This window comes from Mytilus galloprovincialis, chromosome 3 (genome assembly GCF_965363235.1).
Source record: "Mytilus galloprovincialis chromosome 3, xbMytGall1.hap1.1, whole genome shotgun sequence".
NCBI lineage: Eukaryota > Metazoa > Mollusca > Bivalvia > Mytilida > Mytilidae > Mytilus > Mytilus galloprovincialis.
The window spans coordinates 21278145-21306021 of NC_134840.1; the positions used below are offsets into that span (position 1 = coordinate 21278145).

At 31.2% G+C, this 27877-nt stretch overlaps 1 protein-coding gene across 1 annotated transcript; it reads left to right on the forward strand.

Moving 5' to 3' along the window:
• Positions 1-220: 220 nt before the first annotated feature.
• Positions 221-27260, forward strand: LOC143067401 (uncharacterized). The gene is made up of 4 exons (XM_076240638.1): positions 221-427; positions 20921-21072; positions 22349-22484; positions 26344-27260. The coding sequence occupies exons 1-4, from the start codon at positions 355-357 to the stop codon at positions 27204-27206; spliced, it is 1224 nt and encodes a 407-aa protein (XP_076096753.1). The 5' UTR covers positions 221-354; the 3' UTR covers positions 27207-27260.
• Positions 27261-27877: the final 617 nt, after the last annotated feature.

Below are 27877 nucleotides of genomic sequence, written 5' to 3' on the forward strand. Positions count from 1 at the left end.
TCGATATTAAAATTTTTGATCAACTATCTAATAAAATACCGAGTTGAAACTTGAGAATGTTTTGATAAATTACGACCGTAATACAAGGAAAAAAATACTTATTTAAAAGTATAATATTTAAATGTTAGCTGCAATTAAACAGAGCAGTAAAAACAATCAATATTTCAGGTAAAAGAAATATCGTAAAGAATGAAACTAAATCTTATTGCTAGTTAAATACAAATTTCATATTCATGATCCACATTCAGTGGGGCGTTTACATAAAAGAGAGCAATACCAATCTGCACTGAGCGTTCAAAACAAATTGTCAATCATGTTTGAAAAGAACACTTTTCGAATAACAGCTTAACACAAATGATGCAGACATTTATTCTTACTTATCTAACATATGAATTTCTATCAGGATTTCATACACATTATGTTGAAGGTAAGTTTGATAAAAAAATTTAGAATTTATTTATTTATTCAACTTGATAAATTTTGAGAATAAAAAAACAATTTTGTATGATTTTCAGTAATATGTTACATTGCCATTTCTGTCTAGTTTACTATTTTCGATACGATTCGTTTGTTACATTTATATCAACACGTGTGACCAATTGACGGGTATTTCGTGTTAAAACAAAACTTGAAATCGCAATTATTTGCATTGAGATTAGTTCTTCCATTACTTTTCAATGTTCGATGTTTGCGAGTCAGATAAATTTAATGATCCAATTTTCTTCTTCTGTTTAGTACTTACAAATGTAATACTTCAAGTTAATGTTTAATTTTGTTTTTAAGTTTGTTTGATAAGCTTTAAAAACTTGTTTACGCTATGTTTAAAATGTAATAATGTCCTTATCAATTCTATTTAATTTTAAGAATTATTTAAAAGAAAATCTCTGAATGATTTGGGGGACTATCAATAAAACAAAGATTCTTTGCTTTATTAATCAAACTGAATCAAAAGCAAATTAATGATCTGCCTTACTCCTTTTTGTGGTTTAAAGTGGATATAATTCATTCCCGGTCAATTTATCAAATCTTATTAAAATGATAAGTTTTCAATTGCTATTCTATTTTAACTGTATTAAACAGCATAACCCCAAATCAAAAATTAAAATTGTTATTAATGATACACATATAAATGTGCACAAATAATGTAATTTTCTGTAAAATAAAGTGGAAAAAAGTAAAAGAATGCCTGTTTTATGTTTATGTAGTGTAAAAATGGTCATCCAATTAAGTTCTTTAAACTTTGATATTGATATTTGATATCAAAAGGCTTATTCAAAATTAATCTTGCTTTGCGCTTTTGTAGTTAATGAATCCGCTCAATGTTGCAATTTGCGGTAAAACCCCTTATTGTGCAGCAATAATCAATTATTGGTAATATATAATTATTATAAAAAAGGATAAGACCTTTGCGAGGTAAGTACCGTTTTAATCTTTTTAGCAGGTATAATCTGCTTGAAAATATTTCACATACTTTATCTATGTGAATTGACCATGATAGATTTTTATCAATATGGATACCAAGAAGTGTTTCCACTTGTACATTGTCAAATGCAGCTTGATTTTGCGATAATACACACAAGACATCGTTAAAATTCTCAAGTTTTCTCTCAGATCCCATAAGCATACATTTGGATCGACTTCTTGTTATGTATTATCATATTGTTTTTAGCACACCATTCAATTACATTTTCAAAGTCTTTATTTAAATACGAGTTTAAGTTTGAAATAGATTCGGACGATATATCCAAAGTTGTGTCATCTGCATATAATTCAGACTCTGTGTGTTCTAACTTAAACGGGAGATCATTTATATAGATTAAGAATAATAAAGGTCCTAAAATGGAACCTTGTGGGATCCAAATGTTACATTATTGTATCCTGATTCAGTTGTTCGAATTTTAACCTTTTGCAATCTATTTGAGAGATAGAATGAAAACCACTTAACAGAGTGATCATCACATTTATAAATTAAGTTTCGATAATAAGATGTTATGATTAACAGTGTCAAATGCTTTTTTAAAATCTAGAAATAAAACAGCAGTAAAATTGCCTTTGTCAAATTCTTCTAACAATTTGTCAATTATTTTGATAAGTGCTGTGTGGCATGAATTTTTTTATGGAACGCGGGAACTGTCTTATAGTGTAAATATTTAATGTGTTCTGTCACTTTGTCTTTGCGTCCTGTCGTTTCTTCTTTATATTATGTGCAAATGTCTGTATTTCTTGGCACGGCATCTCTGTGTTATGTCAAATTAGTTATTTGTTTGGTCAAACAGTAGTATTATATGTCATTGCTAAAGTTTGTTGCGTACAATAGGCTTTACATCATGCTTTTACTACTATATATTCTGTGAATACTTCGAAACTTTATGATCAACCACCTTTACATTCTCTCATATTTTATCTATATTCTTGCGTCCTGTCTCAAGTGTTATTGTTATGCCGAATGTTCTAAAGCTTTTGTTTTGATACACTTTTGTTCTATGTAAACCTCATGATATTATAGTCTTTTGGCGTTATGTTGTGTTAATACATATGTATCTCCAGTGAAAAACACAACACATCATGGTATAGTTCCTATGCGTTTTGCCGAACAATTGATACTCTCTGTGAGCATTCATTACGTCATGTGCAAATGCCATTTACATTATGTGCAAACAACTAATACGTTTTGTGCAATTCTCGTTTACCTTTTGTGCAAACATCGTTCCCCTTATGTGCAAACATCGTTTACCCGATGTGCAAACATAGTTTACCTTATGTGCAAAGACCTATTGCGTTATGTGCAAATACCTATTAAGTTATGTATAACAACTACATCATTATATGCAAACACTATTACGTTATGTGCAAATACCGCTTACATTATGTGCAAACACCATGTAAGTTATGTGCAAATGCCTATTATTACATTATAATGTCCAAACATCTATTACGTTATGTGCAAACACCTATTACGTTATGTGCAAACACCTATTACGTTCTGGTAAACGCTTTTTTGACACAGTTTAAAGCAAAACGCATCAGTGATATACACTATGAAAATTAAGAAAATTATAAGTTTTAGCTTTCTAAAAAGCTCTGAACTACTTCGTTGTATTCTTTTTTCAAGGTAATATCCATTGGATGCTGAATGTGAACTGAAGGTTATATATGTGCATCGGGATGTTGATCTAGTATTGGAAATGTAGTATTTTTATATCTTGATTGATATAAAAATGTTATATAAATATTTAGTTTTTTGTTCTATTTAAAGGGGCACTAGCTGTCAAATTCATGGTCACCGATTTGACTCAAATTCTCATATTTGATTTATAACAATGTAAAACATTTATCCAAACTATCAAAAGTCTAAAATAAACAGTTTACAGAGCATCGGGTAGATAATATATAGGTTCGTTTCTTGTGTATTTTAGTCCAGATGCCATCTAATTACCTATCGATTTGACCTCAGATGACCATATAAGCGATGTAAACATAAATAAAGATATGAATAGATTAAACCAACACGTGCAATTGGATTTTTATAGGTCTGTTTGATTTTATTTTATAGATTAAAAATTGATGTTTCTCATTGTTTTTAACCGTATAAGAATGATTAAATAACCAGTACACGTACAATGCATGCGTTGTAAATCTCTAGCTAGGGGTTAAATTGAAGTTCACATGAATAATGAGGTCGACTCATTCACTTGCTAGTGAATTACTAATTATCAATGTGTCTTAGCGTAATTTGACAAAATTGAACCTTTTTGGCTGCAAAAAGCGAATTGTTGTTTTACTATTTCACTTTCATTATTGATTGAGCAGAAAAAAATCAAACTTTATATTTTTTATATATCTCGTAGCTAGTGCTTCTTTAAAGAGTGTGCGTTATACATCCATTCTTTTTATATTTTGTTCACTTTACTTGTTGAAAATTAAAATATTTACAAATATATAGACACGATTCTCGAGGTGTGTCTCTCTGGGGGTGTGCCGAGATTGACAAAAGTCATAAAATACATTTAATGCATTTTTGAAAACATTGTACAGGAACATTTTTTAGCAAACAAATCGTGGATATTGCAGATTATCAATGCAAATAAACACTTATTAATGATTGATATTTCAATTTTCGATTTCAGTGTGTAATTAACAACTTTAGGTCACCGTACGGATTTCAACAATGAGCAAAGCCGATACCGCATAGTCAACAATAAAAGGCCCCGAAAAGATTATGGAAAACAATTCAAACGAGAGCACTAACGGCCTTATTTATGTAATGTTCTCTTTCACCTGCACCAAGCGGGTCATTTCATAGGTCGCCTTATCTTGCATACATATTCATAACATATGGTTTTAGAAGACGCCGAATTACATTTATGAATTATAGACTTTTGACAAGGTCAACACAATAAATATGCGTCTATTCAGATGTTATTGACCGAGGACGAAGATATTTTCCCCACCACCTCTTATCTTGTATTTGTTTTAATCAAACTGCTTATAGAACCAACAAACGAAGCTCCATCATTTTCAAAATTCTGGTTTCGCCACTGGTCATTGAATAAGAAATCAAAAAGAGAAAAAAAATAGGTCCGTGTGTTTGTTTATCTAATGATATCTTAATGAACAACTTCTCTATTCATTTTACATCGGATGACCGTGAGGGCATTAATGTGTATTGCTGTCGCCTAAAATTTCCATTACGTAACCTTCGTTTTGAGATTGTAACCGATCTATAAACATGATAGTAATAAATACGCGGACGTTATCGAGTGCAAAATTACATTCCTTATCACTTGTTCTTAATTCATTTCAGATGGATACTCCTAAAAATATATTGTTTTGAACATTAATTAATGATATGAAAATGTCGTTAAGCTCGTTAGAAACATAAATAAAGCAAAAAAAAAATAAATTAATATTTATAAGAACGTTTGCAATCTCCTATGCAAAGTTATTTGTCTTTGCTCCATCTCTCTGTGTGGGACATTGCATGTTTTGCTGGAAAATATGAATGGCCACTCACATTCAATCTATCAGAAAAATAGAATTATTACAGCAGAGTGTCCACCATGCACTTGCACAGCACTATAATTAATGTAGTGCAATAGAATGATATACAAATGGATAAAAATTATATATACCTGTAACTGTAATTTACAAATATTAAAATAATGTATAACAAAAAAAAAAACCCAGAGTTTACTGATTTGTATCACTTCTACGATGAGGTTGAATTTATCATCCACGCACAGAAAAAATATATTTCTGTACTTTAACGTCACTTTCAGGTAAAGAGATGTGATTTGGTTTTCTAAGACAAGTGCTTGTGACCGTCCACTAGAACTTGCGGTCATCCGATGTTCAGTACTTCAGTACTTTGATTAATATCTTTAACCTAAAGATGTTCTCAAAAATTGATAAAACATAACAAGGGTTTTATATCTTTTATAAATGTCTTATTTTCATTTATCTTGATTCATTTTGAGAACTCAAACCGTATCAATGATATACTGCACATTTAAAGATTTTTGAAAACTGGAAGTTAGCTGGCAATTGTTTCATGGTGCTTTAAACGGATGAATAAGAGGGTTCCGAAATTCCAACAATACAAAACATGACTTTCTTAATTAATAATTGGTAGCAGGAAAATTACAGAAGAATTTAAGCCTTCCCTTTCGTGTCAAAGTTTTCACAGTTTTCTTTTCGTTATATAGGTGATTTTATTTTAAGAATTTTGACTAAATATGTTACGTCGATTTCAAGGCGAACAAGATTGCATCACTTCAAGATTGTTACCGCACTTTGAAGATAATTTGGATTGAATTATATGACCTTTATGCCTCGCAACCTATTAATAAAAAAAAAAAACGTTTCGCTTTAACAGTAGCCGAGAAAAGGAGGACCGATATATCTAAAAATGGCAATATTTAACGGAAACTGTCAAAACATATTTTAGAATGATAACATTTAGATCCAAAAGAATATATTTGTATGAAATTTTATATTTTTTAACAGAAGATTTCTTAAATAATGATGTGCAGCAAATCCCTTTTATGAACATTTGGCTTAATTGTGTATTTAGCTATATTGATCGAACCATTCGTGTTCATAACTAAACGCATCGAAGCTTACCGTTTATGCCGTATATCCCGCAATAATATTCATTGAATTTATGACTCTCCGTTCAGAAAATAGGTTGATGTTTGTAGTTTACACGACGATATCCGTTGAAGTATTGAACAAAAAGATAAATTTATATCAACAGGCCGTACGGTGACCTATAGTTGTTTTAATGTCTGTGTCATTTTGGTCTTTTGTGGATAGTTGTCTCATTGGCAATCATACCACATCTTCTTTTATATATATCAACAACTGTGGAATAATGTATTGATTGTAAATGTACTTTGTCGGTAAACGTGAAATTTATTTGTACGAGCTTTAGAAACAGGACGAAAAGCGAGGCTTACCGAATTTTCTCCTGTTTCGCAGCGAGAACTAATACATTTTATATTTCTGACAATGTACATATATTGTTTACAATTTACACCTGGTATTTGAGCATAAGTTGTTTAAATCTTAACCATTGTCTTTGATTTTTAAAATTATCTAAACGCGGACTCGAAGAAAACCCCAAAATGAAGATTACCCAGAGAGATCTGGTCTCTCGTGGAGAATTGTCTCATTGGCATTCATACCACATCCTTTTTTATAGATAGTCAGGTTTTTTCTGAAATTCAAAAGGAAAATTATGTTAAGATGACCATTTTAGCAACGAAATTATTTATTTATTCTTATAGACAACAAAATAAACGATATGCATATCACTTATAAAAAAAATAATAGAAGAAAACATTTCAATTTACTATAATATTGATTTTTGTGTATCGTTCTTGAAGACACGGTTCGAAAAGTTACCGGACCAAATACAGATAAATGAAAGTCATTATCTGGAGTTTCAAGTTGCTGGATTTAATTTCGAGTATGGCCAGTGAAGGTGAAACAAGGCTGATAACCCTTTCATTAAAAAAAAATATGTGTATGCGTCATTTTTGTAGATTACAGGATAATGCAGTTTTTAATATGAAAAAAAAAATCTTTAACATTTGTAGGATTCCTTAGCTGCTACATGAATCGTGGGAGACGTCATTACATTTGTAGCATTAATCTAGTACACGTTTATCGCTAGATGAAAACCTACTTGGAGGGTAATAACAAATCATCCTGGTCTTTTGTGAAGAGTTGTCACATTAGCATTCGTACCACATCTTCCTTTTTATATCGTATTGTTCCTTTCGGTTGCACCTCTTGAAAACTAAAGTCGTGTCTGTATATTTGTTATAATTTTCAACAAGTAAAGTAAACAAATTTTCAAAGCATGGATGCATAACGCACACTCTTGCGTAGAGCAAAATAATTTCCCATTAAACTAGATACATTGTATGTATATAGCATTTTTACACCAATCAATATAATTATTATAAAAAATCCACAGTTTGTTAGAACGGTGAAACTTTTAATTTTCTTCATTTTCAAAATGCATATCATTGATGCGTTTTGTTTTAATCTGTGTCAAAGCGTTTACTAGAACGTAATAGGTGTTTGCACATAACGTAATAGGTGTTTGGACATAACATAATACGTGTTTGAACATAACGTAATAGATGTTTGGACATAATGTATTATGCATTTGCACATAACTTACATGGTGTTTGCACATAATGTAAGCGGTATTTGCACATAACGTAATAGTGTTTGCACATAAAGATGTAGTTTTTATACATAACTTAATAGGTATTTGCACATAACGTAATAGGTGTTTGCACATAAGGTAAACGATGTTTGCACACAGGGTAAACGATGTTTGCACACAGGGTGAACGATGTTTGCACATAAGGTAAACGAGGTTTGCACAAAACGTATTTGTTGTTTGCACATAATGTAAATGGCATTTGCACATGACGTAATGAATGCTCACAGAGAGTATCAATTGTTCGGCAAAACGCATATGAATTATACCATGATGTATTGGGTTTTTCACTGGAGATACATATGTATAAACAAAACATAATGCCAAAATACTATAATATCATGAGATTTACATAGAACAAAGGTGTATAAAAACAAAAGCTTTAGAACATTTGACATAACAATAACACTTGAGACAGGACGCAATTATTAACTGACTTAACGTAAAAGAAGAATAGACACAGCATAGATAAAATATAAGAGAATGAAAAGGTGGTTGATCATAAAGTTTCGATCTATTCACAGAATATATAGTAGTTACAGTATAATGTAATGCATATTTTACATAACAAAGTTTAGCAATGACATATCATACAATTGTTTGACCAAACAAATTACTAATTTTACATAACAAAGAGATGACGTGGCAGGAAATAAAGGCATCTGCACATAACATAAAGAAGAAATGACAGGACGTAAAGGCAAATCGACAAAACACATTAAATATTTACACTACAAGACAGTTCCGGCGTTCCATAGTTTTTCTCTAAATCCAGATTGTTGTTGTACTTATAGTTTGTATTTAGTTAAAAATGAATACAATTGTTTAAACACAGTCCTCTCAAAAATCTTGGACACTATAGGTAAAATCCCTATTACCGACTTTGAAAATTGGAGTTACTTTTGCATACTTTAAAATATCAGGAAATATACTTGTACATAAACTAAGGTTTATAATATGAGTGAGAGAATCTACCATTATTGATTTTGATACTTGTAATATTCTTGGACCAACTCCATCGGTCCCGGTTGATTAATTAATATCTAGATTTGAGAGATATTTAAAGACATCAGCATTTGTGACAGTGTATAGTGAAAACAATGTGTTATCATTAATTTTGGATTTAACATAATTGTTTATTTTCTCTGATTCAAAATTAGAATGGGGATGTGGAATAAGTTTTTCTCCCACTGAACTAAAGTGATCATTTAAGCAGTTTACAATGTCAATTTTATCCGTAAGATTCTTATCTTCGTATGTTATCATATCAATATCATGACCCGTTGTAGAGTTAAGATCTTTTAAATGTCTCCATAGAGTTTTACAGTTTTTATCATTATTAATGGCTTCCATAAAATACTTAGATTTTGAAGAACGAATCAGTTTATTTGTTAGGTTCCGGTATTTCTTATAATTATCCGTATCTTTGTTTTTATGATAATAATCTCTATGGTGAGCTGATTTACAGATTTCATCTGTATACCACTCTGGTTGATATTTATTTTTTATCCGTTTGGTTACAATAGGGGCATGTTTATCTGCAACATTAATAATTAGATAATACCACATATTGATTGCTTCATGTGGGTCACTTATTTCATGTATAACATTAAATGGTTGTTCAGACAAATCATTTAAGAATAATTCTTCATTAAATGTATTGCATCTCTAAATGTGAACCAGATTTATCCTTGATAAGCTTAGTAAATCTGTGTGACATCGGTAATATTTGAGGGATTTAATAGTGCTGTAAATATGGTCAATTAATGTGACACTATTTATCTAATGTGCAACGCGTTTCCCTCAGTTTTAGTTTGTTACCCCGTTTTTTGTACATAGATTTACGAGTTTTGAACAGCGGTATACTACTGTTGCCTTTATTAACTATTAGGTTTATTTAAAAAAAAAAAATATTGTTGCAAAAAAACCTCAGGAATAAGAACACATGTCCAATATAACATGATTCAAATGTTTTTTATATATAGAATAATGAGCAAGATGTGCAAAACGTGCAAAATAAAGAGCAAAAAAAAATAAGAAAAGAGAAAATAGGCAAAAAATCAAGTATAGAATAATTAGATGTTAAGATATACAGTATAAACAACAATTGGCGAAAGTTTAAAAATCCAGTAAAGTTATCTAAAATATCAAAGAGTGAAGATATGTAAAAATAATGATTTGAATTATAATATTATGATAGAAATTTTAATATTTATGTTTCTAAAGATGTTGGATATGATTTTACAAAATTAATTATTTAGCTTTAAAAATGTATTCATTGTCTCTGCATTCCAGTGATTATGTATAATCAATGATATTTTTTTTTAGTGATACTGCATAATATTTTATTGACTGAGTTATTATACATAGTCGCTGAAAATTTCAGAGACTCTTCATAATTTCTAATTATACATATGTATTGTACCCTATACACGTATTTAAAAGAGACTTTTAATAATGATGTTACAACAAAGTTATGATGACAAAAACACCGTATTCATCATAAATCACATTAACCATACAGTATGAGACTTAAATGAAATTTCAAACATTAAACACTGATTTTTCTTTTTTTTAAAGCTGAGATTATACTTGATGCTCGTCTTAACTGAAAATGTTCACTCTATTATTTTTAAGGTTTTGCTGTCCACATCTGTTTTGATTCTGTCTATAACACTATTAAATTACATCTATCCGACTAGAACTCCCAAAAGTGTAGTCATAACAAAACAGAAGCTTCTTTTCTTTGAACGGATTTTGAGTATGAATTACTTGCTTACATATGTTTTATATCTACAACATTTTTTATACGAGCCTTGTATTCGTGATACAACATATCAAAACGTTTGCGTTATATTTCATCTGTATATTGGAATGGAAGCAGTTTTTATTTTTGAAATTTTGGGTCCTCAATGCTCTTCAATTTTGTACTTGTTTGGCTTTAAAACAATTTTGATCTGAGCGTCACTGATGAGTCTACCGGCATCACACATCAGCGTATAACTCCGATGTACACCGGGCGTGGTGAAAAAAATCATGTACACTTTTAATACGCTAGTAATTTTGGATGAATTCAACCTGTCAACTATATCTTTATCATGTGCACAACGAGCTTTAAGCGTAAATTTGGCGTACGAGAAGCGTACCTAAGCGTTTATCGGACGTTCAAGTAACGTATATTGGCGTATGTCTGTCGTTTGTCTATCGTATATAGAATGCACTCTACGAAGGAACAAAGTCTCTTGAACGTATTTGAGACGCATCCCAGTCGTATCTGGGACGATAATAAGTTCTTTCGACGTGTGTGGGAGGGTTAATGATGGGGTGTTTGCACAAACACACCCGCATACGTTTTAGTTAATGTCGAACGAACTTGAAGCGTATACAACGTGCACTAAACGTATCTGACATTTATCTGTAGCGTTTTCAACCCACTTGTTGCGTATTTATTACGTGCGTGTAGCGTACATGTATGCATACGCTTGGCAAATTCTTAAGCTGGATGAAATTTTTAAACTGCGTAAAAATTTCCGTGAGTTGTAGCGTTCGCCAGGCGTGAACCTTTGCATTTCGACGTACTTGAAACTTATGCAAACGCGCGTTTAACGATTGCTTAGCGTTCCCCTGGCGTGCAACTTACGCATACAGACTTTGTCGATTTTCTCTGTAAGTCTGGTGCACGCCGGTCTATACGCCAATGTGTGACGCCGGCATTATGATGTAGACGAAAGGCGCATCTGGCGTATCAAATTATACTCCTGGTACCTTTGATTTTGATTTTAAACATATTTTATTCATTAAGATATGAAAAGGATTGAGCAACAGGCACAGCCTATAAAAGCTCTCTCCATATTACATGTTCAAGGTATAATTCAATTATAACAACTGTATTAAAATAATGCAATATACATGTAGTGGAACATGCATGCTACTTATGAGCACACACGAGCAAATATATATATATATATATATATATATATATATATATATATATATGGCTTGAAAGAGACACTAAGCTTGCTTAGTGGATTAAATGAATTAATATTTAAGTGGAGGAAAAAAAATAAAAAATAAAACTAAATGAAACAAAAAATAAGTTAGTTTCAAACAAAACGTTGAGTGTCACTGATATATTTATGAACAGATTTAAAAATAGCAATATTCATATCATATGAAAATAATCTGTTTCCAAAAAGTAATAATTCAATATTTATATCAACATTATCAGTAATGGAGTTAATGGAATCAAGAAGGATCTGTCTTACATCATTGTACTTAGGGCAAATGAAAAAGAAATGTTTGTTATCCTCAACAGGGTGATTACAGTTTGCACAAAAAGTGTTCTCGGATAAGAATTGATTAAACAGATGAGATTTTAGGTTGCTAGCATTATTTCTGAGTTGACAATGACTTTTTTAAGTTTCCTTATCCCATAGTTGAAGGGTTTAAATATATCATCAGTCCTATAAAACTTTTCCAGTCCACTTCTAAATATACCCAAACTTGGGGATTTTTGTAAACTCAAAGGAAGACTATTCCAAAATCTTATAGTGGAAGGAATGAAACTATTGAAATAAGAGCTAGTTCTAGCAAGAGGCGGATGAAAAGTGTTATTTTTATTCCTCAAAGTATAAGGGGTTTGTCTGGGAAGATATGGCTGGACTAACTCATATAAGTATGCAGGTGTCATCCCATTTAATATTTTATAGAATAGTACTAGCTTATGTTTATTACGTCTATTCTCCAGAGTTTCTAAACATAATTCAATATAAAGTTTTTTTCTGGAGGAATTACGTCGTAAACCTGTAATTATTCTAGCGGCTTCTATCTGAATATTTTCAAGAAGCTCAGAATCGTGCTGGGAGCAATTGCCCCATACAACATCACCATACTCTAATATAGGTCTAGTAAAAGCATAATAAATACGTATAAGTGAACTCCTATCTAATAAATGCTTAACTTGACGAAGCACAGATAGACGAGAGCATGCTTTTTTATAAATAATATCAATATGTGAGTTCCATGAAGCTGATGACTGAAATGTTATCCCAAGATGACAGTGAATATTTATTTTCTCTACCTCTTCCCCATTTATCCCAAAAAATACAGGTGGGTGTTCCCTTTCCCTTCTTGTAAATACAATATTTTTAGTTTTCTTAGAGTTAAATTGAACAGCCCATGATTTTGCCCAATTTGAGATAACATCCAAGTCATCAGTCAAAGAAGCAGCTGCTACAGCAGGATCATCATCTACTATAACAAATAAAGAGGTGTCATCTGCAAAAAGTCTAATATCATTAGAAATGTCATTTACTATATCATTTATATAAATAAGAAACAGAAAGGGTCCTAAACTGATCCCTGGGGGACACCTGCATGTATACTTCTTAGAGTTGACGAAAAACCTTCTGAAACGACCTTTTGTTGACGATCTGAAAGATAGCTTTCTATCCAAGATAAGAGCTGATCATTTATGCCAGATTGTTTAAGTTTAAATAAAAGTCCTTTATGCCAAACTTTATCAAAAGCTCTAGATACATCACAAAATACAAACCTTACATCCCTCCCACTATCCATATTACTAATAATTTTATGATATATTTCAATTAACTGATTAACAGTAGAGTCACCTGGCTGGAATCCAGATTGAAACTTTGACAAAAGGTTGTTACTTCTCATTTAATTATACAAATGTTTAAATAGAACTTTTTCCATAATCTTACAAACAAGACTAGTAACAGATATTGGACGATAGTTTAGAGCTGAATGTGGACTACCTTTTCCTTTAAAAATAGGATTAACATGTGCAATTTTCCATAACAGTGGAACCTGTTTAACTGATAGAGACATATTAAATAACTTAGTTAATGGTTTAGAAATAAAGCTAGCAACCTCTTTTAAAATTCTAGGACTGATACCGTCAGGTCCAGCTGGTTTGTTAACATTCAAGATTTTTAACTGATCTAAAATTTCTTTCTCAGTGATGACAAATTTATTTAAATGACATGGAGGAGGCTCGTTATTATCCGGAATTTCTGGTTCTGTATCAATATTAGCTATATTAGCAAAATGATTGTTCAGGATCTCTGATTTGTCCAATGGATGAATAAAAATTTGGCCATCATGTTCCAAAAAAGGGGGGGGACTCTCTATTTTTAGTAAAATTTGATACAGGCAATGCGCCACCATTTACCAGGAGGAATATTTTTGTCAATAAGTTGAGATGTCAGTTTGCACTTATAATCTTCTTTTGCCTTTCTAACTAAGCTGATAATTTCATTACGAATTTCTCTAAATTTTTTCCAGTGATCTGGATTATTTGAAGTTTTCGCTTTGTGGTGAATTCTATTACGATGTCTTATCTTGTTTCTTATTAAGTTGTTCATAAAAGGTTTATCATTTGGTCTTACTGTAATAGTTTAAGTAGGTATATATCTATTTACAGTACTTTCGAATGTTCTGACAAAGTTCATATAAACATCATTTATATTATTTGAATTAAAAACAACATCATCCCAGTCAGTATCATTCAACTGGTTTTTAAGACCTTCATAATCTGCACGCTTAAAATCACGAATTTGTCTTTTAAACGAGTGTTGTTTAAAAGTTTTAAATGAAATTTCGACTGAAACAGGAGAATGAGAACTGCATATCGGTGTAAGAACAGTTACTGATTTAATCAAGTTCTTGCAATTAGTCACACATAAATCAATACAAGTTCCAGTTTGGGTTGTAAAGTTGGTAGGCTCCCAAACAACATTTTCTAAGTTTAAACGGTTAAGTAACTTTTTAAAAGAGTTACTTGTGTTTGACATCATATCACAATTGAAATCACCACAAAGGAAAATTGGCAAATTACAATCAAGTGCTTTATCTACTGACTCATTAAATAAGTCCCATATATTAGAATTAGAGTTAGGAGGCCGGTATAAAACACCAACTAAAAATTTTTCATTACTATAATTCCTCACTTCAACCCAAAGCAACTCAAGATTGCTTACAGATATGTCATTCTGTATAATAAAATGTAGACTATTTTTCACATAAATGGTCACACCTCCACCATGTCTATTTCTATCTAACCTAATAGACTTATGAAACCCATTTAATTTAATTTGGTCATCGGTAATTGACTTGTCAAGATGAGATTCTGATATACAAATAATGTCATACTCATGTAGTTCATTGTTAATGAGATCTAACTTAGGAAGTAAGCTACACACATTATTGTGTACTATTTTCAAATTCTTTTTGTTACTCTGATCTGGACCTGGATTTTGCTCAATTCCAGCAACCAGTAACAAAAACTGTATAATATTACTGAGGAAAAAAACATTTTTTATGATTATAGGGAGGATTATTTTGTGATTAATATTATAGTTTACAAATTTACAGATTAATGTTAAAAACATTGATCAGTCAAAACTATCAAAACTTATAATGAATATATAGTGAAACATAAGCACATGATGTACACTTTGGACAGACCTTCGAAACCAAAAGCTGGCATATGCATTGATTAACAGGACACTCAAAACTAGACGAGATAAAGTACAACACAAAACATACATGTACATAACATATATACAATAGGAAAACATTGATAAATAACAAATGTTAACGATATCAATTATCACTTATATTGTGATACTGTTGAATTTTTTTTAGCAAGGTCTGTGTTCATGCAATAATCTTTGTTTTAGAGTTACAAAGATGTGGGCAGTAATTGTAAATTGTGAGACTGAAATGTAGAAAACAAAACAAAACAAAACAACAAATAAATAAGTAAAAGTAGGATACTATTTAGCTTGCATTTCAGACAAAAATTGAATAATGCGCAGTGATATTGACTAGACTAATCTATAGAATATGCTAGACAGAAATTTGTAAACTCGACTTAAATTTCAATTTACGAGTGTAGAAGTGAGAAACATATTTATATTCTCTATGTTTTAGATTCTGGTAATACTATAGTTATGATAATAAATGTATGGGACACCCTTTACTATTGCAACCATTTGTCAGTTGTTTTTGTGTAAATCTGATGTGTAAAACTAGTTACCTATGGATATAAATAATAAAAATTTTATGTTTACAAATCTGCAAGCAAACCGGAAATATGAGTTTTAAAAAATTAAACCAAATACGTAGGAAACGTACCTTTGATAACATTTTACACCACTGGGTCGATGCAACTGCTGGTGGACGTTCCGTCCCCGAGGGTATCACCAGCCCAGTAGTCAGCACTTCGGTGTTGACAAAAATATCAATTATATGGTCATTTTTATAAATTTCCTGTTTACAAAACATCCGAAAAACTAAGGATTTTCTTCTCCCAGGAATAGATTACCTAAGCTTCATTTGGCACAACTTTTTGTAATTTTTGGTCCTCAATGCTCTTCAAATTTGTACTTGTTTGGCTTTATAACTATTTTGATCTGAGTGTCACTGATGAGTCTTATGAAGACGAAAAGCACGTCTGGCGTATCAAATTATATTCCTGGTACATTGATTTTGAACTTTTGACGCTAAGAAAAATCTTATGGCGTAAAGGAAAATTCTTTTTTTACTGTCTGGTGCATTTAAATTTGTCTCTCCCTTGGTACTTTTTAATATATTATTAATATGAATATACAGAGAATAATGACCCATTTTCAAATTTTGATTCTACCTATTCTGGTTATACTGATGATGTTCAGAACTTCTACCGTCTAATGTTAGTATGTACAAGATCAAATGTCATGCCATGCATAAAAAACAAAAATCAATTCGCATTTACCTGATTTGTTTTTTGATTTGATTTTTTTATTGAAAAAAAATAAATTATATGTTTTGTTTACTGTTGTTTTTGTTTGTAGAGAGTATGAAACATTGGATAAGAGTAATTTGTTCTATTGCTATATAATTAAATGTGAAATGTTAGTTAATATGAAAGATATGTTTATAAGACGGCAAAGACAACTGACGCTTGATCTATGTTTAACAGTTTAAAGTATGTAAATAAGAAAAGAAACACAACCTCTAGGTCGATTATAGTAATTATGTTACAGTCTTGCAATCATCGATTAAATAAGTTTTGCTATTTAATTAAAACTTATAAATAAGATTCATCAATGAAAACAGAATTATAGCTTTGAAAGTTTCAACGTGATTCTTTATTATTTGAGTTCATGTGTACGTGCTTTTGTGTAATTTGGACGGAATTTGTCGCGATGATTAATATATTAATGTTCTAGTTCTAAATATAGGACATGAGAAGTATGTTCGGAACTGTTTGATCATATTTAGTCAACATTCCATACTAATATACATTTTGAAGATCGTGGGTGGACATATATAATAGATATATGAAGATGTGGTATAAGTGCTAATATGAACATTCTCCATCCAAGTCGTAATATATAAAAGTAAACCATTATAGGTCAAAGTTCGGTCGTCAACAAGGAGCCTTGGCTCACACTGCACAGTAAGCTATAAAAGGCCCCAAAAAATACTATTGTAAAACCATGCAAACGGGAAACCAAGGTCTATTCTATATAAAAACAAGAAACGAGAAACACTTATGAACCACATCAACACACGACAACTACTGAACATCAGATTCCTGACTTAGGTCAGATGCAAACAATTGCCGCGGGTTTAAACGTTTTCATGGTACCAAAAATTCACCCTCATCTGAAACAACAGTGTAACATCACAACATAGAAAGAAAAATGGAGTCTTGTTTGTTCATTTCTCTTGTCGAGTGGCTACTACCGAACAGCTTTGTATACTCATATGATTATGTTAATGGTAAATAGTTACCAATAAAATTGAGAATGGAAATGGGGACCAATACATGTTTGAATTATTCCTTTACTTCACTCTTTCATTTTTAGTATAACAAGTTAAAATCGAGATTTTAGCATTTCTTTGTGATGTGAAAGCGTTGAACGAATCATAAAATTGAGAATGAATATGGGGAATGTGTCAAAGAAACAACAACCCGACCATAGAGCAGACAACAGCCGAAGGCCTACAATGGATCTTGAATGCAGCGAGAAACTCCCACACCCGGAGGAATCCTTCTGGTGACCCCTTAAAAAATATGTATACTAGTTCAGTGATAATGGATAAAACTCCGATTTATACACAAGAAACTAAGTGTGTATGAAAATAGTTTCTTCAAAATCCACTTGTGTTTATCTTTTGAAAAAAAGAGCTAGGTGTTGCTATCCAGAGGATAGAAATGTTCAAAAAACAAAAAAAAAATTGAGTAATTGAGTAAATTTCGTCCCTTTCTATCTATTAAAGTAGCACTTGAAGGTAAATTTCTTATTACATATTTGAATTGCTTAGGTGAAAAATAGCTTGAAGGATAATTTTCGTAAAAAAATCATCATATGATCGAAACTGTATCGTATGCCCTCAATCGATTTATGACCATTGTACAGCGGGATACTACTGTTGTAAAGATTATAGACAGTTACAGTTGTTTTTATATATTGGGAAATAACACATTATATCGGAATGGCTCACCAAAGTTGTCTGCCTCTCTAAACTACGGATCTCATGATCAATCTATGTAATATAAACTTCCTCGGTATAGTTATGTTACTAGATCACAAATACAGTCCATGATTTTGTTTCATTTTTGATGTGACAATTTCCAACAATTGTTAAAAATGATTGTTGATGTTTGCGACATCTTTTCACTATTGACCAAGTGACGTAGATTAATCAGTATTTAACATTGTGCAAAACTCATTCCGTATGATAGACTATATCATAAAAGACCCAGACATGACAAAATGAACAATTCAACAAGAAAACTTAAAATTACTTTTAATATACAAAACAATGATAGAAACAAAATATAATTGATATATAAAGGCAACAGTAGTATACCGCTGTTCAAAACTCATAAAGCCATGGACAAAAAACAAAATCGGGGTAACAAACTAAAACCGAGGGAAACGCATTAAATATAAGAGGAGAACAACGACATAACACTAAAATGTAACACAAAATCCCACGAGAATAACAAATATAACATATATATATAACATCAAAACCAAATACATGAATTTGGGATAGAGAAGTACCGTGACACGTCTTATCGCAATGTGAATTTACACTCAAAAATAAGAGAAAACATACGATACAACGTTATAATGTAATACACACAGAAACGAACTATAATATAACAATGGCCATATTCCTGACTTGGTACAGGGCATTTTTAAAGGAAAAAATGGTGGATTGAACCTGGTTTTGTTGCATGCCAAACCTCGTACTTTTATGGCCATGTGAAATATAACATCAAAATGACAACACAGGACTACAATATAAATAAATTGGAGAACACAATTGACAAAAAATTACACGTACAGCGGCCAACGAAAACGGACTTCGGACATGTACAAACATAATGTGGCAGTGTTAAAAATTCTGCGAGAGCTTTAACCTTTCCATAACCTTAGACATTGGTTTAACAGCACAACATAAGAAAAACAAATTTATTGAAAAAGGAAAAACATGTCACCAGATCGACATAAAACACAACCAAGAAACAAAATACGATCTAACAGTACACTCAGTTACTAAAAGATAGCTTAAGGTAGATTCATGGTATACCGCCATCTTGGATTGTACAATCACAGTACAAAATCGGTCTAGTTATTTGCCTAAATCTGTAAATTTGGAAACAGATTTGCAATTCAATGGTTAGACTGTTTTTTCTATTTAAAGAAAACTTGTTAATAAATCGTATTATTTAAAATATTTTAACAAATATCAATTTTTTTGGTTTCAAAATCATTTTTTTCAAAAGAGCCATTTAAGGGGAGATAACTAATTTATACTGGGCTAATAGGGAATTTTTTTATTTTTACTTGTAGCAAGAAAACAAGTTTGGTGGCACCATGTTTTCTTTTATTTTCTTAAAATATATTATGAAACCTTTCTTCTCACAATTTATTTTAAAATTCTATCTCATAGAACTTTTTTATGCACACTAATGTGTTTTTTCATGAACAAACTAACCAAATTTTGGCATTTTCAACTACTCATAGCTTGAAAAATAGCACGGTGACCCATAACTTTTATTCAATTTTTGAAAAGAGCATAGTAAAATCTTCATTTTGGCAAATTATAAAAAAAATTCTGTCTCACAAAATATATACTTGTGATCTACCTTAAAGCAAGTTATAACTTATGACTAGATCAATTTAAAAGCCTAAATTTTAATTTAATTATCAGTACACATCCAATGGACATTATGTAAAGACGTGATAAACAGTCGGGGGAAAATTTGCCCTTGTGCAATGACAAAGAACAAGTATTGCCACAATATAGGACCGCAAATATTCATGACTGTAAGGAATATATATTTAGTAATGTTTTTATTTAATAATGAAAAATAAATCCTTGTTAGCACCGTTAAAACAAAGTTTAGAGATCTTTTTACATTTTGTTTATTGATAATCTTTTACAGTAAGTTTATCCAGAGGATCGATTAGTTTAAATTGATCGTATTTACGGACTCTATAAACAAAATCGCTGTAACAATTATAGTGATATACCGTTAGCCAAACATTTTCTATAAGTTGAGGAGAGGCGTTAGATACACAAGGAAATTTCAAACTCATAAGTCTTAAATCTTGCTTTAAAATAAATGGACTAGAAAAAAATTTTGCGTGTCTCTAAGAAGAAGATATTATAACACAGTGAAACAAACAGTGTAGATGTGTGATAAATTTTAATCATTGTAGCTACATTTTTGTAGGTAAGCATTCATACAACCTAAAAGAGTAATAAAATGCTTAATATTAATATTACGGAGAAGTAATGTTGATAGCTAAAACAGTATTTAACAAGGTAGTAAAAAGGTAAGCTTCAATTTACTCATTAGGAAAACCGTCCTGTTAAAGTAAGTGTGCATGAACGATGAGATTGACAGCATTTCAGATACGTTTGATATCTATAATACGGTATCATAGAGATAGCAGATATATTTCATGAAAATAGATTTATTCCATAACTGCAACTGTAAAGTACTTGATAGCATGTTTTAGGATATTTTTCACAGTGGTATTTATGAACGTAATAGAGATAAACTATTACTTAATAGTTTTATGCGAATCTGATCCAAACTTGTAACATTAGTTATTAACGACATTGTTTACTTTATTTATTGAAAAGGCTTCGTAGTTTATGGATGTTATTGGGTAGATAATAACAATGGTATGGCAGCTTTTCAAAAGAAAAATAGTTCTGCACCTACGACAGTGTCCTGCTTGGAACATTGCAGGAATGTAAATTACAACTATGCAGCATCAAAACTTGACACGTTTGTAAGTATTGATTCTGCAGGGCAGAACGGGACTTCTCAAGAGAAGGAAAATGTGCTAATTTTATCCTGAAATTTCACATGTACTGTCACATACACAAAATGATTATGTTCATTGCATCTACTTAGTATCTAATAGAACGTAACATTTTGGATATCAGATATCATAATGGTTCATGACTTACACCAATAATTGTCAACGATGACTTAATGTTAGGTCAAGAGAGAAGTCAGTGACTTTCTAAATATAAACTTTACATTTTTATGTATCAACCTAAGAATATGTTATTTAAAGTTGATATTCAATGAGTGTTACCTATTAGGAATATCCTGACGTGTAAAACAATATAAATATGTAAAACCTAGAGGATATATTTTATTAGTTGTAAGATTGTTACATACAAGGTAAAAGAAATCGAGCTAGGAGCAAGACACAACGACCATAGTTTATAATGTTTCCATAAATAAAGTTTCATAAATCTGTAAATGATAATCTAAAATACTAGCAGGGAACTCATGCCAATATATATTCAGCTGCCCTTTACACAAACAATCTAAAGTGTAAAATAAATCTTACGATAGAAATATTTAGTTGAATTATCAATGAATATTTTAGACTTACGATAAATACACTTGAGATTGTTTGTGAAAAGGGCTACAGGTTCTTTGTTTGTTTATTTTTGAAGTAGAACTACTCCGCGACAGTCACTTTTTAATTATGTGAAATCTTGAAATTCTCCGCAATATGTGTGAAAAGGTGTGTATAGGGAAGTGAAATATAATGCCTCATATAAGAAAAGTCACATCCCTTGAGCACACGAAGTAACCATCGAAACAGTCTTTTTGGTGATGACCTGGGTGTTAAACGACAACATTTCTTTCCCTTTCAAGAATTACCCTTTCATCTAGTGACAGTTTAAATTCCATCCTCTACTCGAATTGTTCATCCCGGTCTCGTAGCTCTGCAGAGCAAGTCGAATTTAGTTTCTTCTTGTCAAAAATATAGTTTTTGATTTTCAAACATTTTGCCCTGAGCATCACTGAAAAAACATCGATTTTGGAAATAACATCTGATGAGTGATCTATTTGATATCAAAGTAAACAGTTTATGTGAGAGTAAAATATTACGTATAAATTAGTATGGAAAACAAATTTAAAAAACGGATGGAAAATGTGTACTTCTATACCCCTTTAATTAATCAATTATTTCAGGGGTTATGATAACATTTATAAACATTTAAAATTAACAAGACAAAAACAAGAGCAATATTTTGTTTAAGGGTACATTTGAGTGCTACTGTGGAAATGATATACAATTTACCATAGAAGTTGGTGACTCGGAATGTGGATTTCCATGTCCAATTACCGTGACTGATTCATGTGGACGAACTAATCGAATAGCTGTTTATAAAATACGTAAGTTGGAGTTAATATTAAGGTTCCATGAAACTGTAACTTTTATACTTTATAAATTTGGTTCAACATATCTACTGAGAATTCGATCTTCAAATCATTATCTTTTGATCTGTTGTTATTTAGATATGTTTGGTGCACATATTAATTAATAAAGATATGTTTGGTGAGAGCACTAATTTGTCGAAATATGTTTGGTGTTGGTACTTACTTGAAGACATATGTTCAGTCAGGGTACTTATTAGTTGAAATCCAAAATATCATTGACAATTTTCTACCAATTTAAGCGCGATGGACTAAGGGATACGTTGATAAAAAATGTACTAATTAAGATTATCGTAAATATGTATAACGATCCAAATCTTATATTCCCTATAATGATGTTAGTAAGAATTTTCCTACTAAGCAGCAATATATGTCATGGGAGGGGGCATATATCTCCTCTGTTATTGTGCTGGATTAATGAACAGTCACGAGTCAATTAAATCGGCAAACTACGAATTAAATGGATTTTCAACGATTACTGATGAAATTTAAAGAGGGCTCTAGTTATGTGATATAAATAAAACCAATTATGATTTGTTTTGTTCAATCACTATTAACTAAAGTGAAATTGGGAAATAATACTTCGATTTCAGCAGCCAGTATTGGTAAATTTGTCAAAATAAGCTAAAAAAATCGATGATGCATTATTCGCTTGAAAGTGAATAGTTCGACCACATTGACTACGTGCTCATGTGAACTTCAATTTAACCCTTTAGTTAGAGAAAGATAACGCAGGAATTGTGCGTGTTCGGTAGTTGAAATAAAAAGAATGTCGACATTGAAAGTGAAACAAAGGTCAATAATTGTATTGAGTAATGCAGTCTACAAAAACGCATTGTTATATAGGTAAAAACGATGTTTAAAACATATTGTCAAGCTATAATATGGAATTAAAAAAATCCAAGTGCACAAGTTCGATATCTATTTTAATCTTTATTTCTGTTTTAATTATATCGAATATATTACCATCGGGAGTATCCGGAGGTTAACTCGATAGTTAATTAGATGGCGTCTAAATTCAAATTTACACGAAACGATGAGTCATATTATCTAGCCCATGTCTTGTAAATTGTTCATTTTATACTTTTATAATCTGAATCAATGTTTTAATATGTTATAAATCAAATATAAAATTATGAGTCAAAACATAGAACATGAATTTGACAGCTAGTGCCTGCTTAACTCCAACTTGATACACATATTATTATTTGTAATAAAATATGCATAATAATCACATAACATTTACATAACTGTTAGAATGCTATCTTTTAAAAGAGGGACGAACGATACCACAGGGATAGTCAAATTCATAAATCGAAAATAAACTGACAACACCATGGCTAAAAATAAAAAATACAAGCAGACAAACAATAATACACATGACACAACATGGAAACTAAACAATAAGCAACATGAATCCCACTAAAATCTAGGGGTGATCTCATGTGCTCCGGAAGGGTAAACAGATCCTGCTCTGTATATGGCATCCGTGTTTCAACTTATTCGGTATTCAAAAGCATGCAACAACTACACACGACTTTGTAAATCATCTACAATGTTTGAGCACAAAGTTGATGAACAAGAGGTATTTCAGAGAACATCTCGTCCTTTTTCTAAATAAAGTTTATCGGAAGGTACCGAGACCTTGTTGATAAATATTCCGTGTCAACTTCATAAATAATACACGATGGTCTTGAAGTATATATTATCAGTACTGACGTTTTTTTTTTTGTGTGTGCCTTTTTGTGTTTCTTAGTTACATATTACACGCATCCCGTCATTGTGTTATTGTTATATGATATATTTTGTGTTCTTGCCTTTCATTTTTGCGACTGTGCTGTTTGTTAGTTTTTTTAATGATAAAGATAATACCTATACCAAGTCAGGAATATGACATTTGTTGTCAATTCGTTTGATAGGTGTGATGTGTCCATTCGTTTGATGTGTTTGGACTAATAATTAACTCATGAGCTACGCGCATTCATGGATTAATGTCTTGTTCGATCACTCGTTGAACATGTTTTTTATATTTGAGATCTAACTATTATTCTATAGATAATCAGCGTGTAGTTCATTTGATGCTTTTCATCAGTCAAATCTCCAGTAAGGCGTCAATTTCCTTGTTTTTCCTTGAATTTGCTATTTTGCATTACGGTCTTTTTAACACAGATGTCCTACCAAGACTCCTTTGTGGTTTGGAAGACATTCCTCTAAATAAGACCAACATAACGCAGCTGGAATCTTTTCATAGAAAGAATTTAAGAAATTTTCAATCTCTTCCTCAACGCACGGCTATAGCTGCAATATATCTCTTGATTTGTGGACTGCCAATAGAAGCTGAACTCCACAACAAGCAATTGTTTTTTCTCCATTATTTACTTTCTTCAAATGTTCAAAGAGTTAATGATATCATCATCAGACAAATGTCGGTTAACTATGATAACCCGAACAACTTTTTTTCTACAATTCGAGAAATCCATTTAAAGTTTGGACTGCCTCCGATTCACCTTCTTCAAGAATCTCTCCCTTCAAAATTGAAAGGGAAAGCTCTTGTAACGAAGCATCTGAGCACATACTGGCAAAATACCTTAAGGGACGATGACGAATCTAAATCAACTCTAAAATATATGGAAACTAAACATCTTTTTTGGGGCAAAAATCATTCAGTTTGGACTATATTTGAAAAGACAAAAGTCGAAGTTCGGAAAGCTATTATTAAAACTAGAATAGTTTCAGTAACATTTATATTGAATTCTGATAGAGCTAAATTTAATCAATCACTTCTCCACTCTGCCAATTATGTAATCTTTCTGAAGAAAATATCTCTCATTTTCTTCTGGATTGTCCACTTTTATCCAATACTAGAATTACATACTTTGAACCAATCAAGGCCTATGTTACTCAACATATAACAGATAAAGTCTGGAACAGTGTCTTTCAATTGAAATCAAATATTATCAGGCTAATTATAGACTGCAGGCATTTTTCACAAGCACTAAGAGACGGCAAGATAATGAACACGATAGAAGCCAAAACTAGGGAGATGTGCTATAAATTTTATATTAAGTGCTTAAAGTTGCTTGAGACAATGGATGGTTGACGGTCTGAAACAAACAGTTTTTATTCCGTATAAGTTGTGTTTTAATGTTTATAAATTACACTCGGATTTTATGTGTAAATAGAAGAGTTTCACTGTGTATTTTAACCGTTGGACAATAACTTTTAAAATATATATACTATATATTTAAATGTGTAAATAGTACTTTTACTTGGGGATAATCCTTGGTGTTCCTTATAAAGGAAGCTTATACGGAGAGAAGAAGAAGAAGAAGTAACGTCAATAGAAAGAACACATCTTTTTTTGCAAATAATTAAAATACATTCAAAATATAAGTGTTGACTTGCTGAAATTAAAAGATGTTAGATTGATACTTTAACAGGATAATGTTCACCAATATATCGTTTAAAATTCAAGCGAGCAGCATATTCGCAAAACGAACCTTATGCAATACATTATATCTACACTTTGGCCATTTGTATTTTGACCATCTAAATCCCTAGGCAAGCCATGCCCTATAAAGTTTAACTGTCACGATTGTTGAAATATTTTATCACACTCGATACACTAGTAGAGTTTATATTTTAAGAACTATGCCCCGTTGCACGAAGTAGAACGTTGGACAAAGTTGGGCAAAAGTGTTCACCCAAAATGTATCAGACAAACAGGAATTAATCTAAATAAACATCTTTTATTTTCAAATTGTATCACCTGAAAATTGTAAGTTAGTATGTATTTGACATTTTCTTACAATTGCAGAAGGCGAATCTTTGCCCATAGTTCTTCCTGTACTAGAACCCGCAACAGAAGTGTCTACATCTCAAGTAAAACCTACAACAGAAGTGTCTATATCTAATGTACACCCTACAACAGAACTGTCTACATCTCAAGTAAAACCCACAACAGAAGTGTCAACATCTACAGTAGAACCAACAACAGAAGTATCTACATCTACAGTACAACCCACAACAGAAGTATCTACATCTACAGTAGAACCCACAACATTCGTGGCTACATCTACAATTGAAAAGTTATCCACTACCAGTGCCGTGCATGATATGACGAGTATAGATGACGATAAAACAACTACTGTTTCAATAGGAAGTGAAAAAACGTCACCCACAACTACATTTGAACAGTCAACTGAAATTAGTACAAAAGTAGCTGAACTGTCAGTTTCTACTCCGGCTAAGTCGACCTCCTTAAAAGAAACTATAATTACGCACATTACTAAGCCAAGCTTGTCAATTTCTACAACAGCTGTAGAAACGGTATCTTTTTCCTCAAATTTGAAAAATCCTAGTATTTCTAATCAGATGCAATATATGTGCCCGTGTGCATCAGTTGGTTCAAAGTGGACCTTTCTTGCTAATATGAATATGTCAATTGCTGAATTGAAAATATATCTGAATGATTACTTAGATGAACTTAAACAAAATCTTACTATCGATAAGACGAAGACATCATCATATATCAACACAAAAAAATCCGCCCCAGATGATCGAAAGTCGTCAGTGTCGATTGGATATTTTGGCATTTTTTTAGTTGGTATCCCAATAGCATTCATAATGTGCAGTGATGCAATGAGATTTGCAATGCAGATTCAAAAACGCAAACTATAAAATGAAATCAGCTAGATTTTTAATGAACAAATGAATACACATTTTATTTTCTGATTTTGTTGTCTGTGCTCTTTTTAATACTTTTGTTGTCAGTTTTTCAGATCGTCCAGAAATAGCAACATTTACATATGTGAACTTATAGCTTCTTAGTCAACAAAAATATGATATAAATACTTTTCATGTATCCCGTCATTGTGTTATTGTTCTATGATTTTTTTTTGTGTTCTTGCCTTTCATTTTTGCTAATGTGCTGTTTGTTTGTTTTTTAATGATAAAGATAATATCTATACCAAGTCAGGAATATGATAGTTGTTTTCCATTCGTTTGATATGTGTGATGTGTCCCTAAATACTTTTCATATATTTTAATAATAAAACACAAATTGATTCAATACAAATATACTTTTAATTTCTGTTCTGTTACTGTCAGGTTAACATACTTAGTACAAAGAACGAGAAATAAACTTTCGAAAACATATACATAGCTATATCATGTATCACGTTCTGCAAGTACGTAGTAGTGAACAGGTTGATTAAGAATATGTCGTCTTTTAAAATTTCAGTGAAACAATCAAGCACATACAGTTATTTGCAAACATACAAACACACATAAATACATATATGCATACATACAAGTTTAGATATTGTTTATTGTTTTCTAGTTTGAGATGT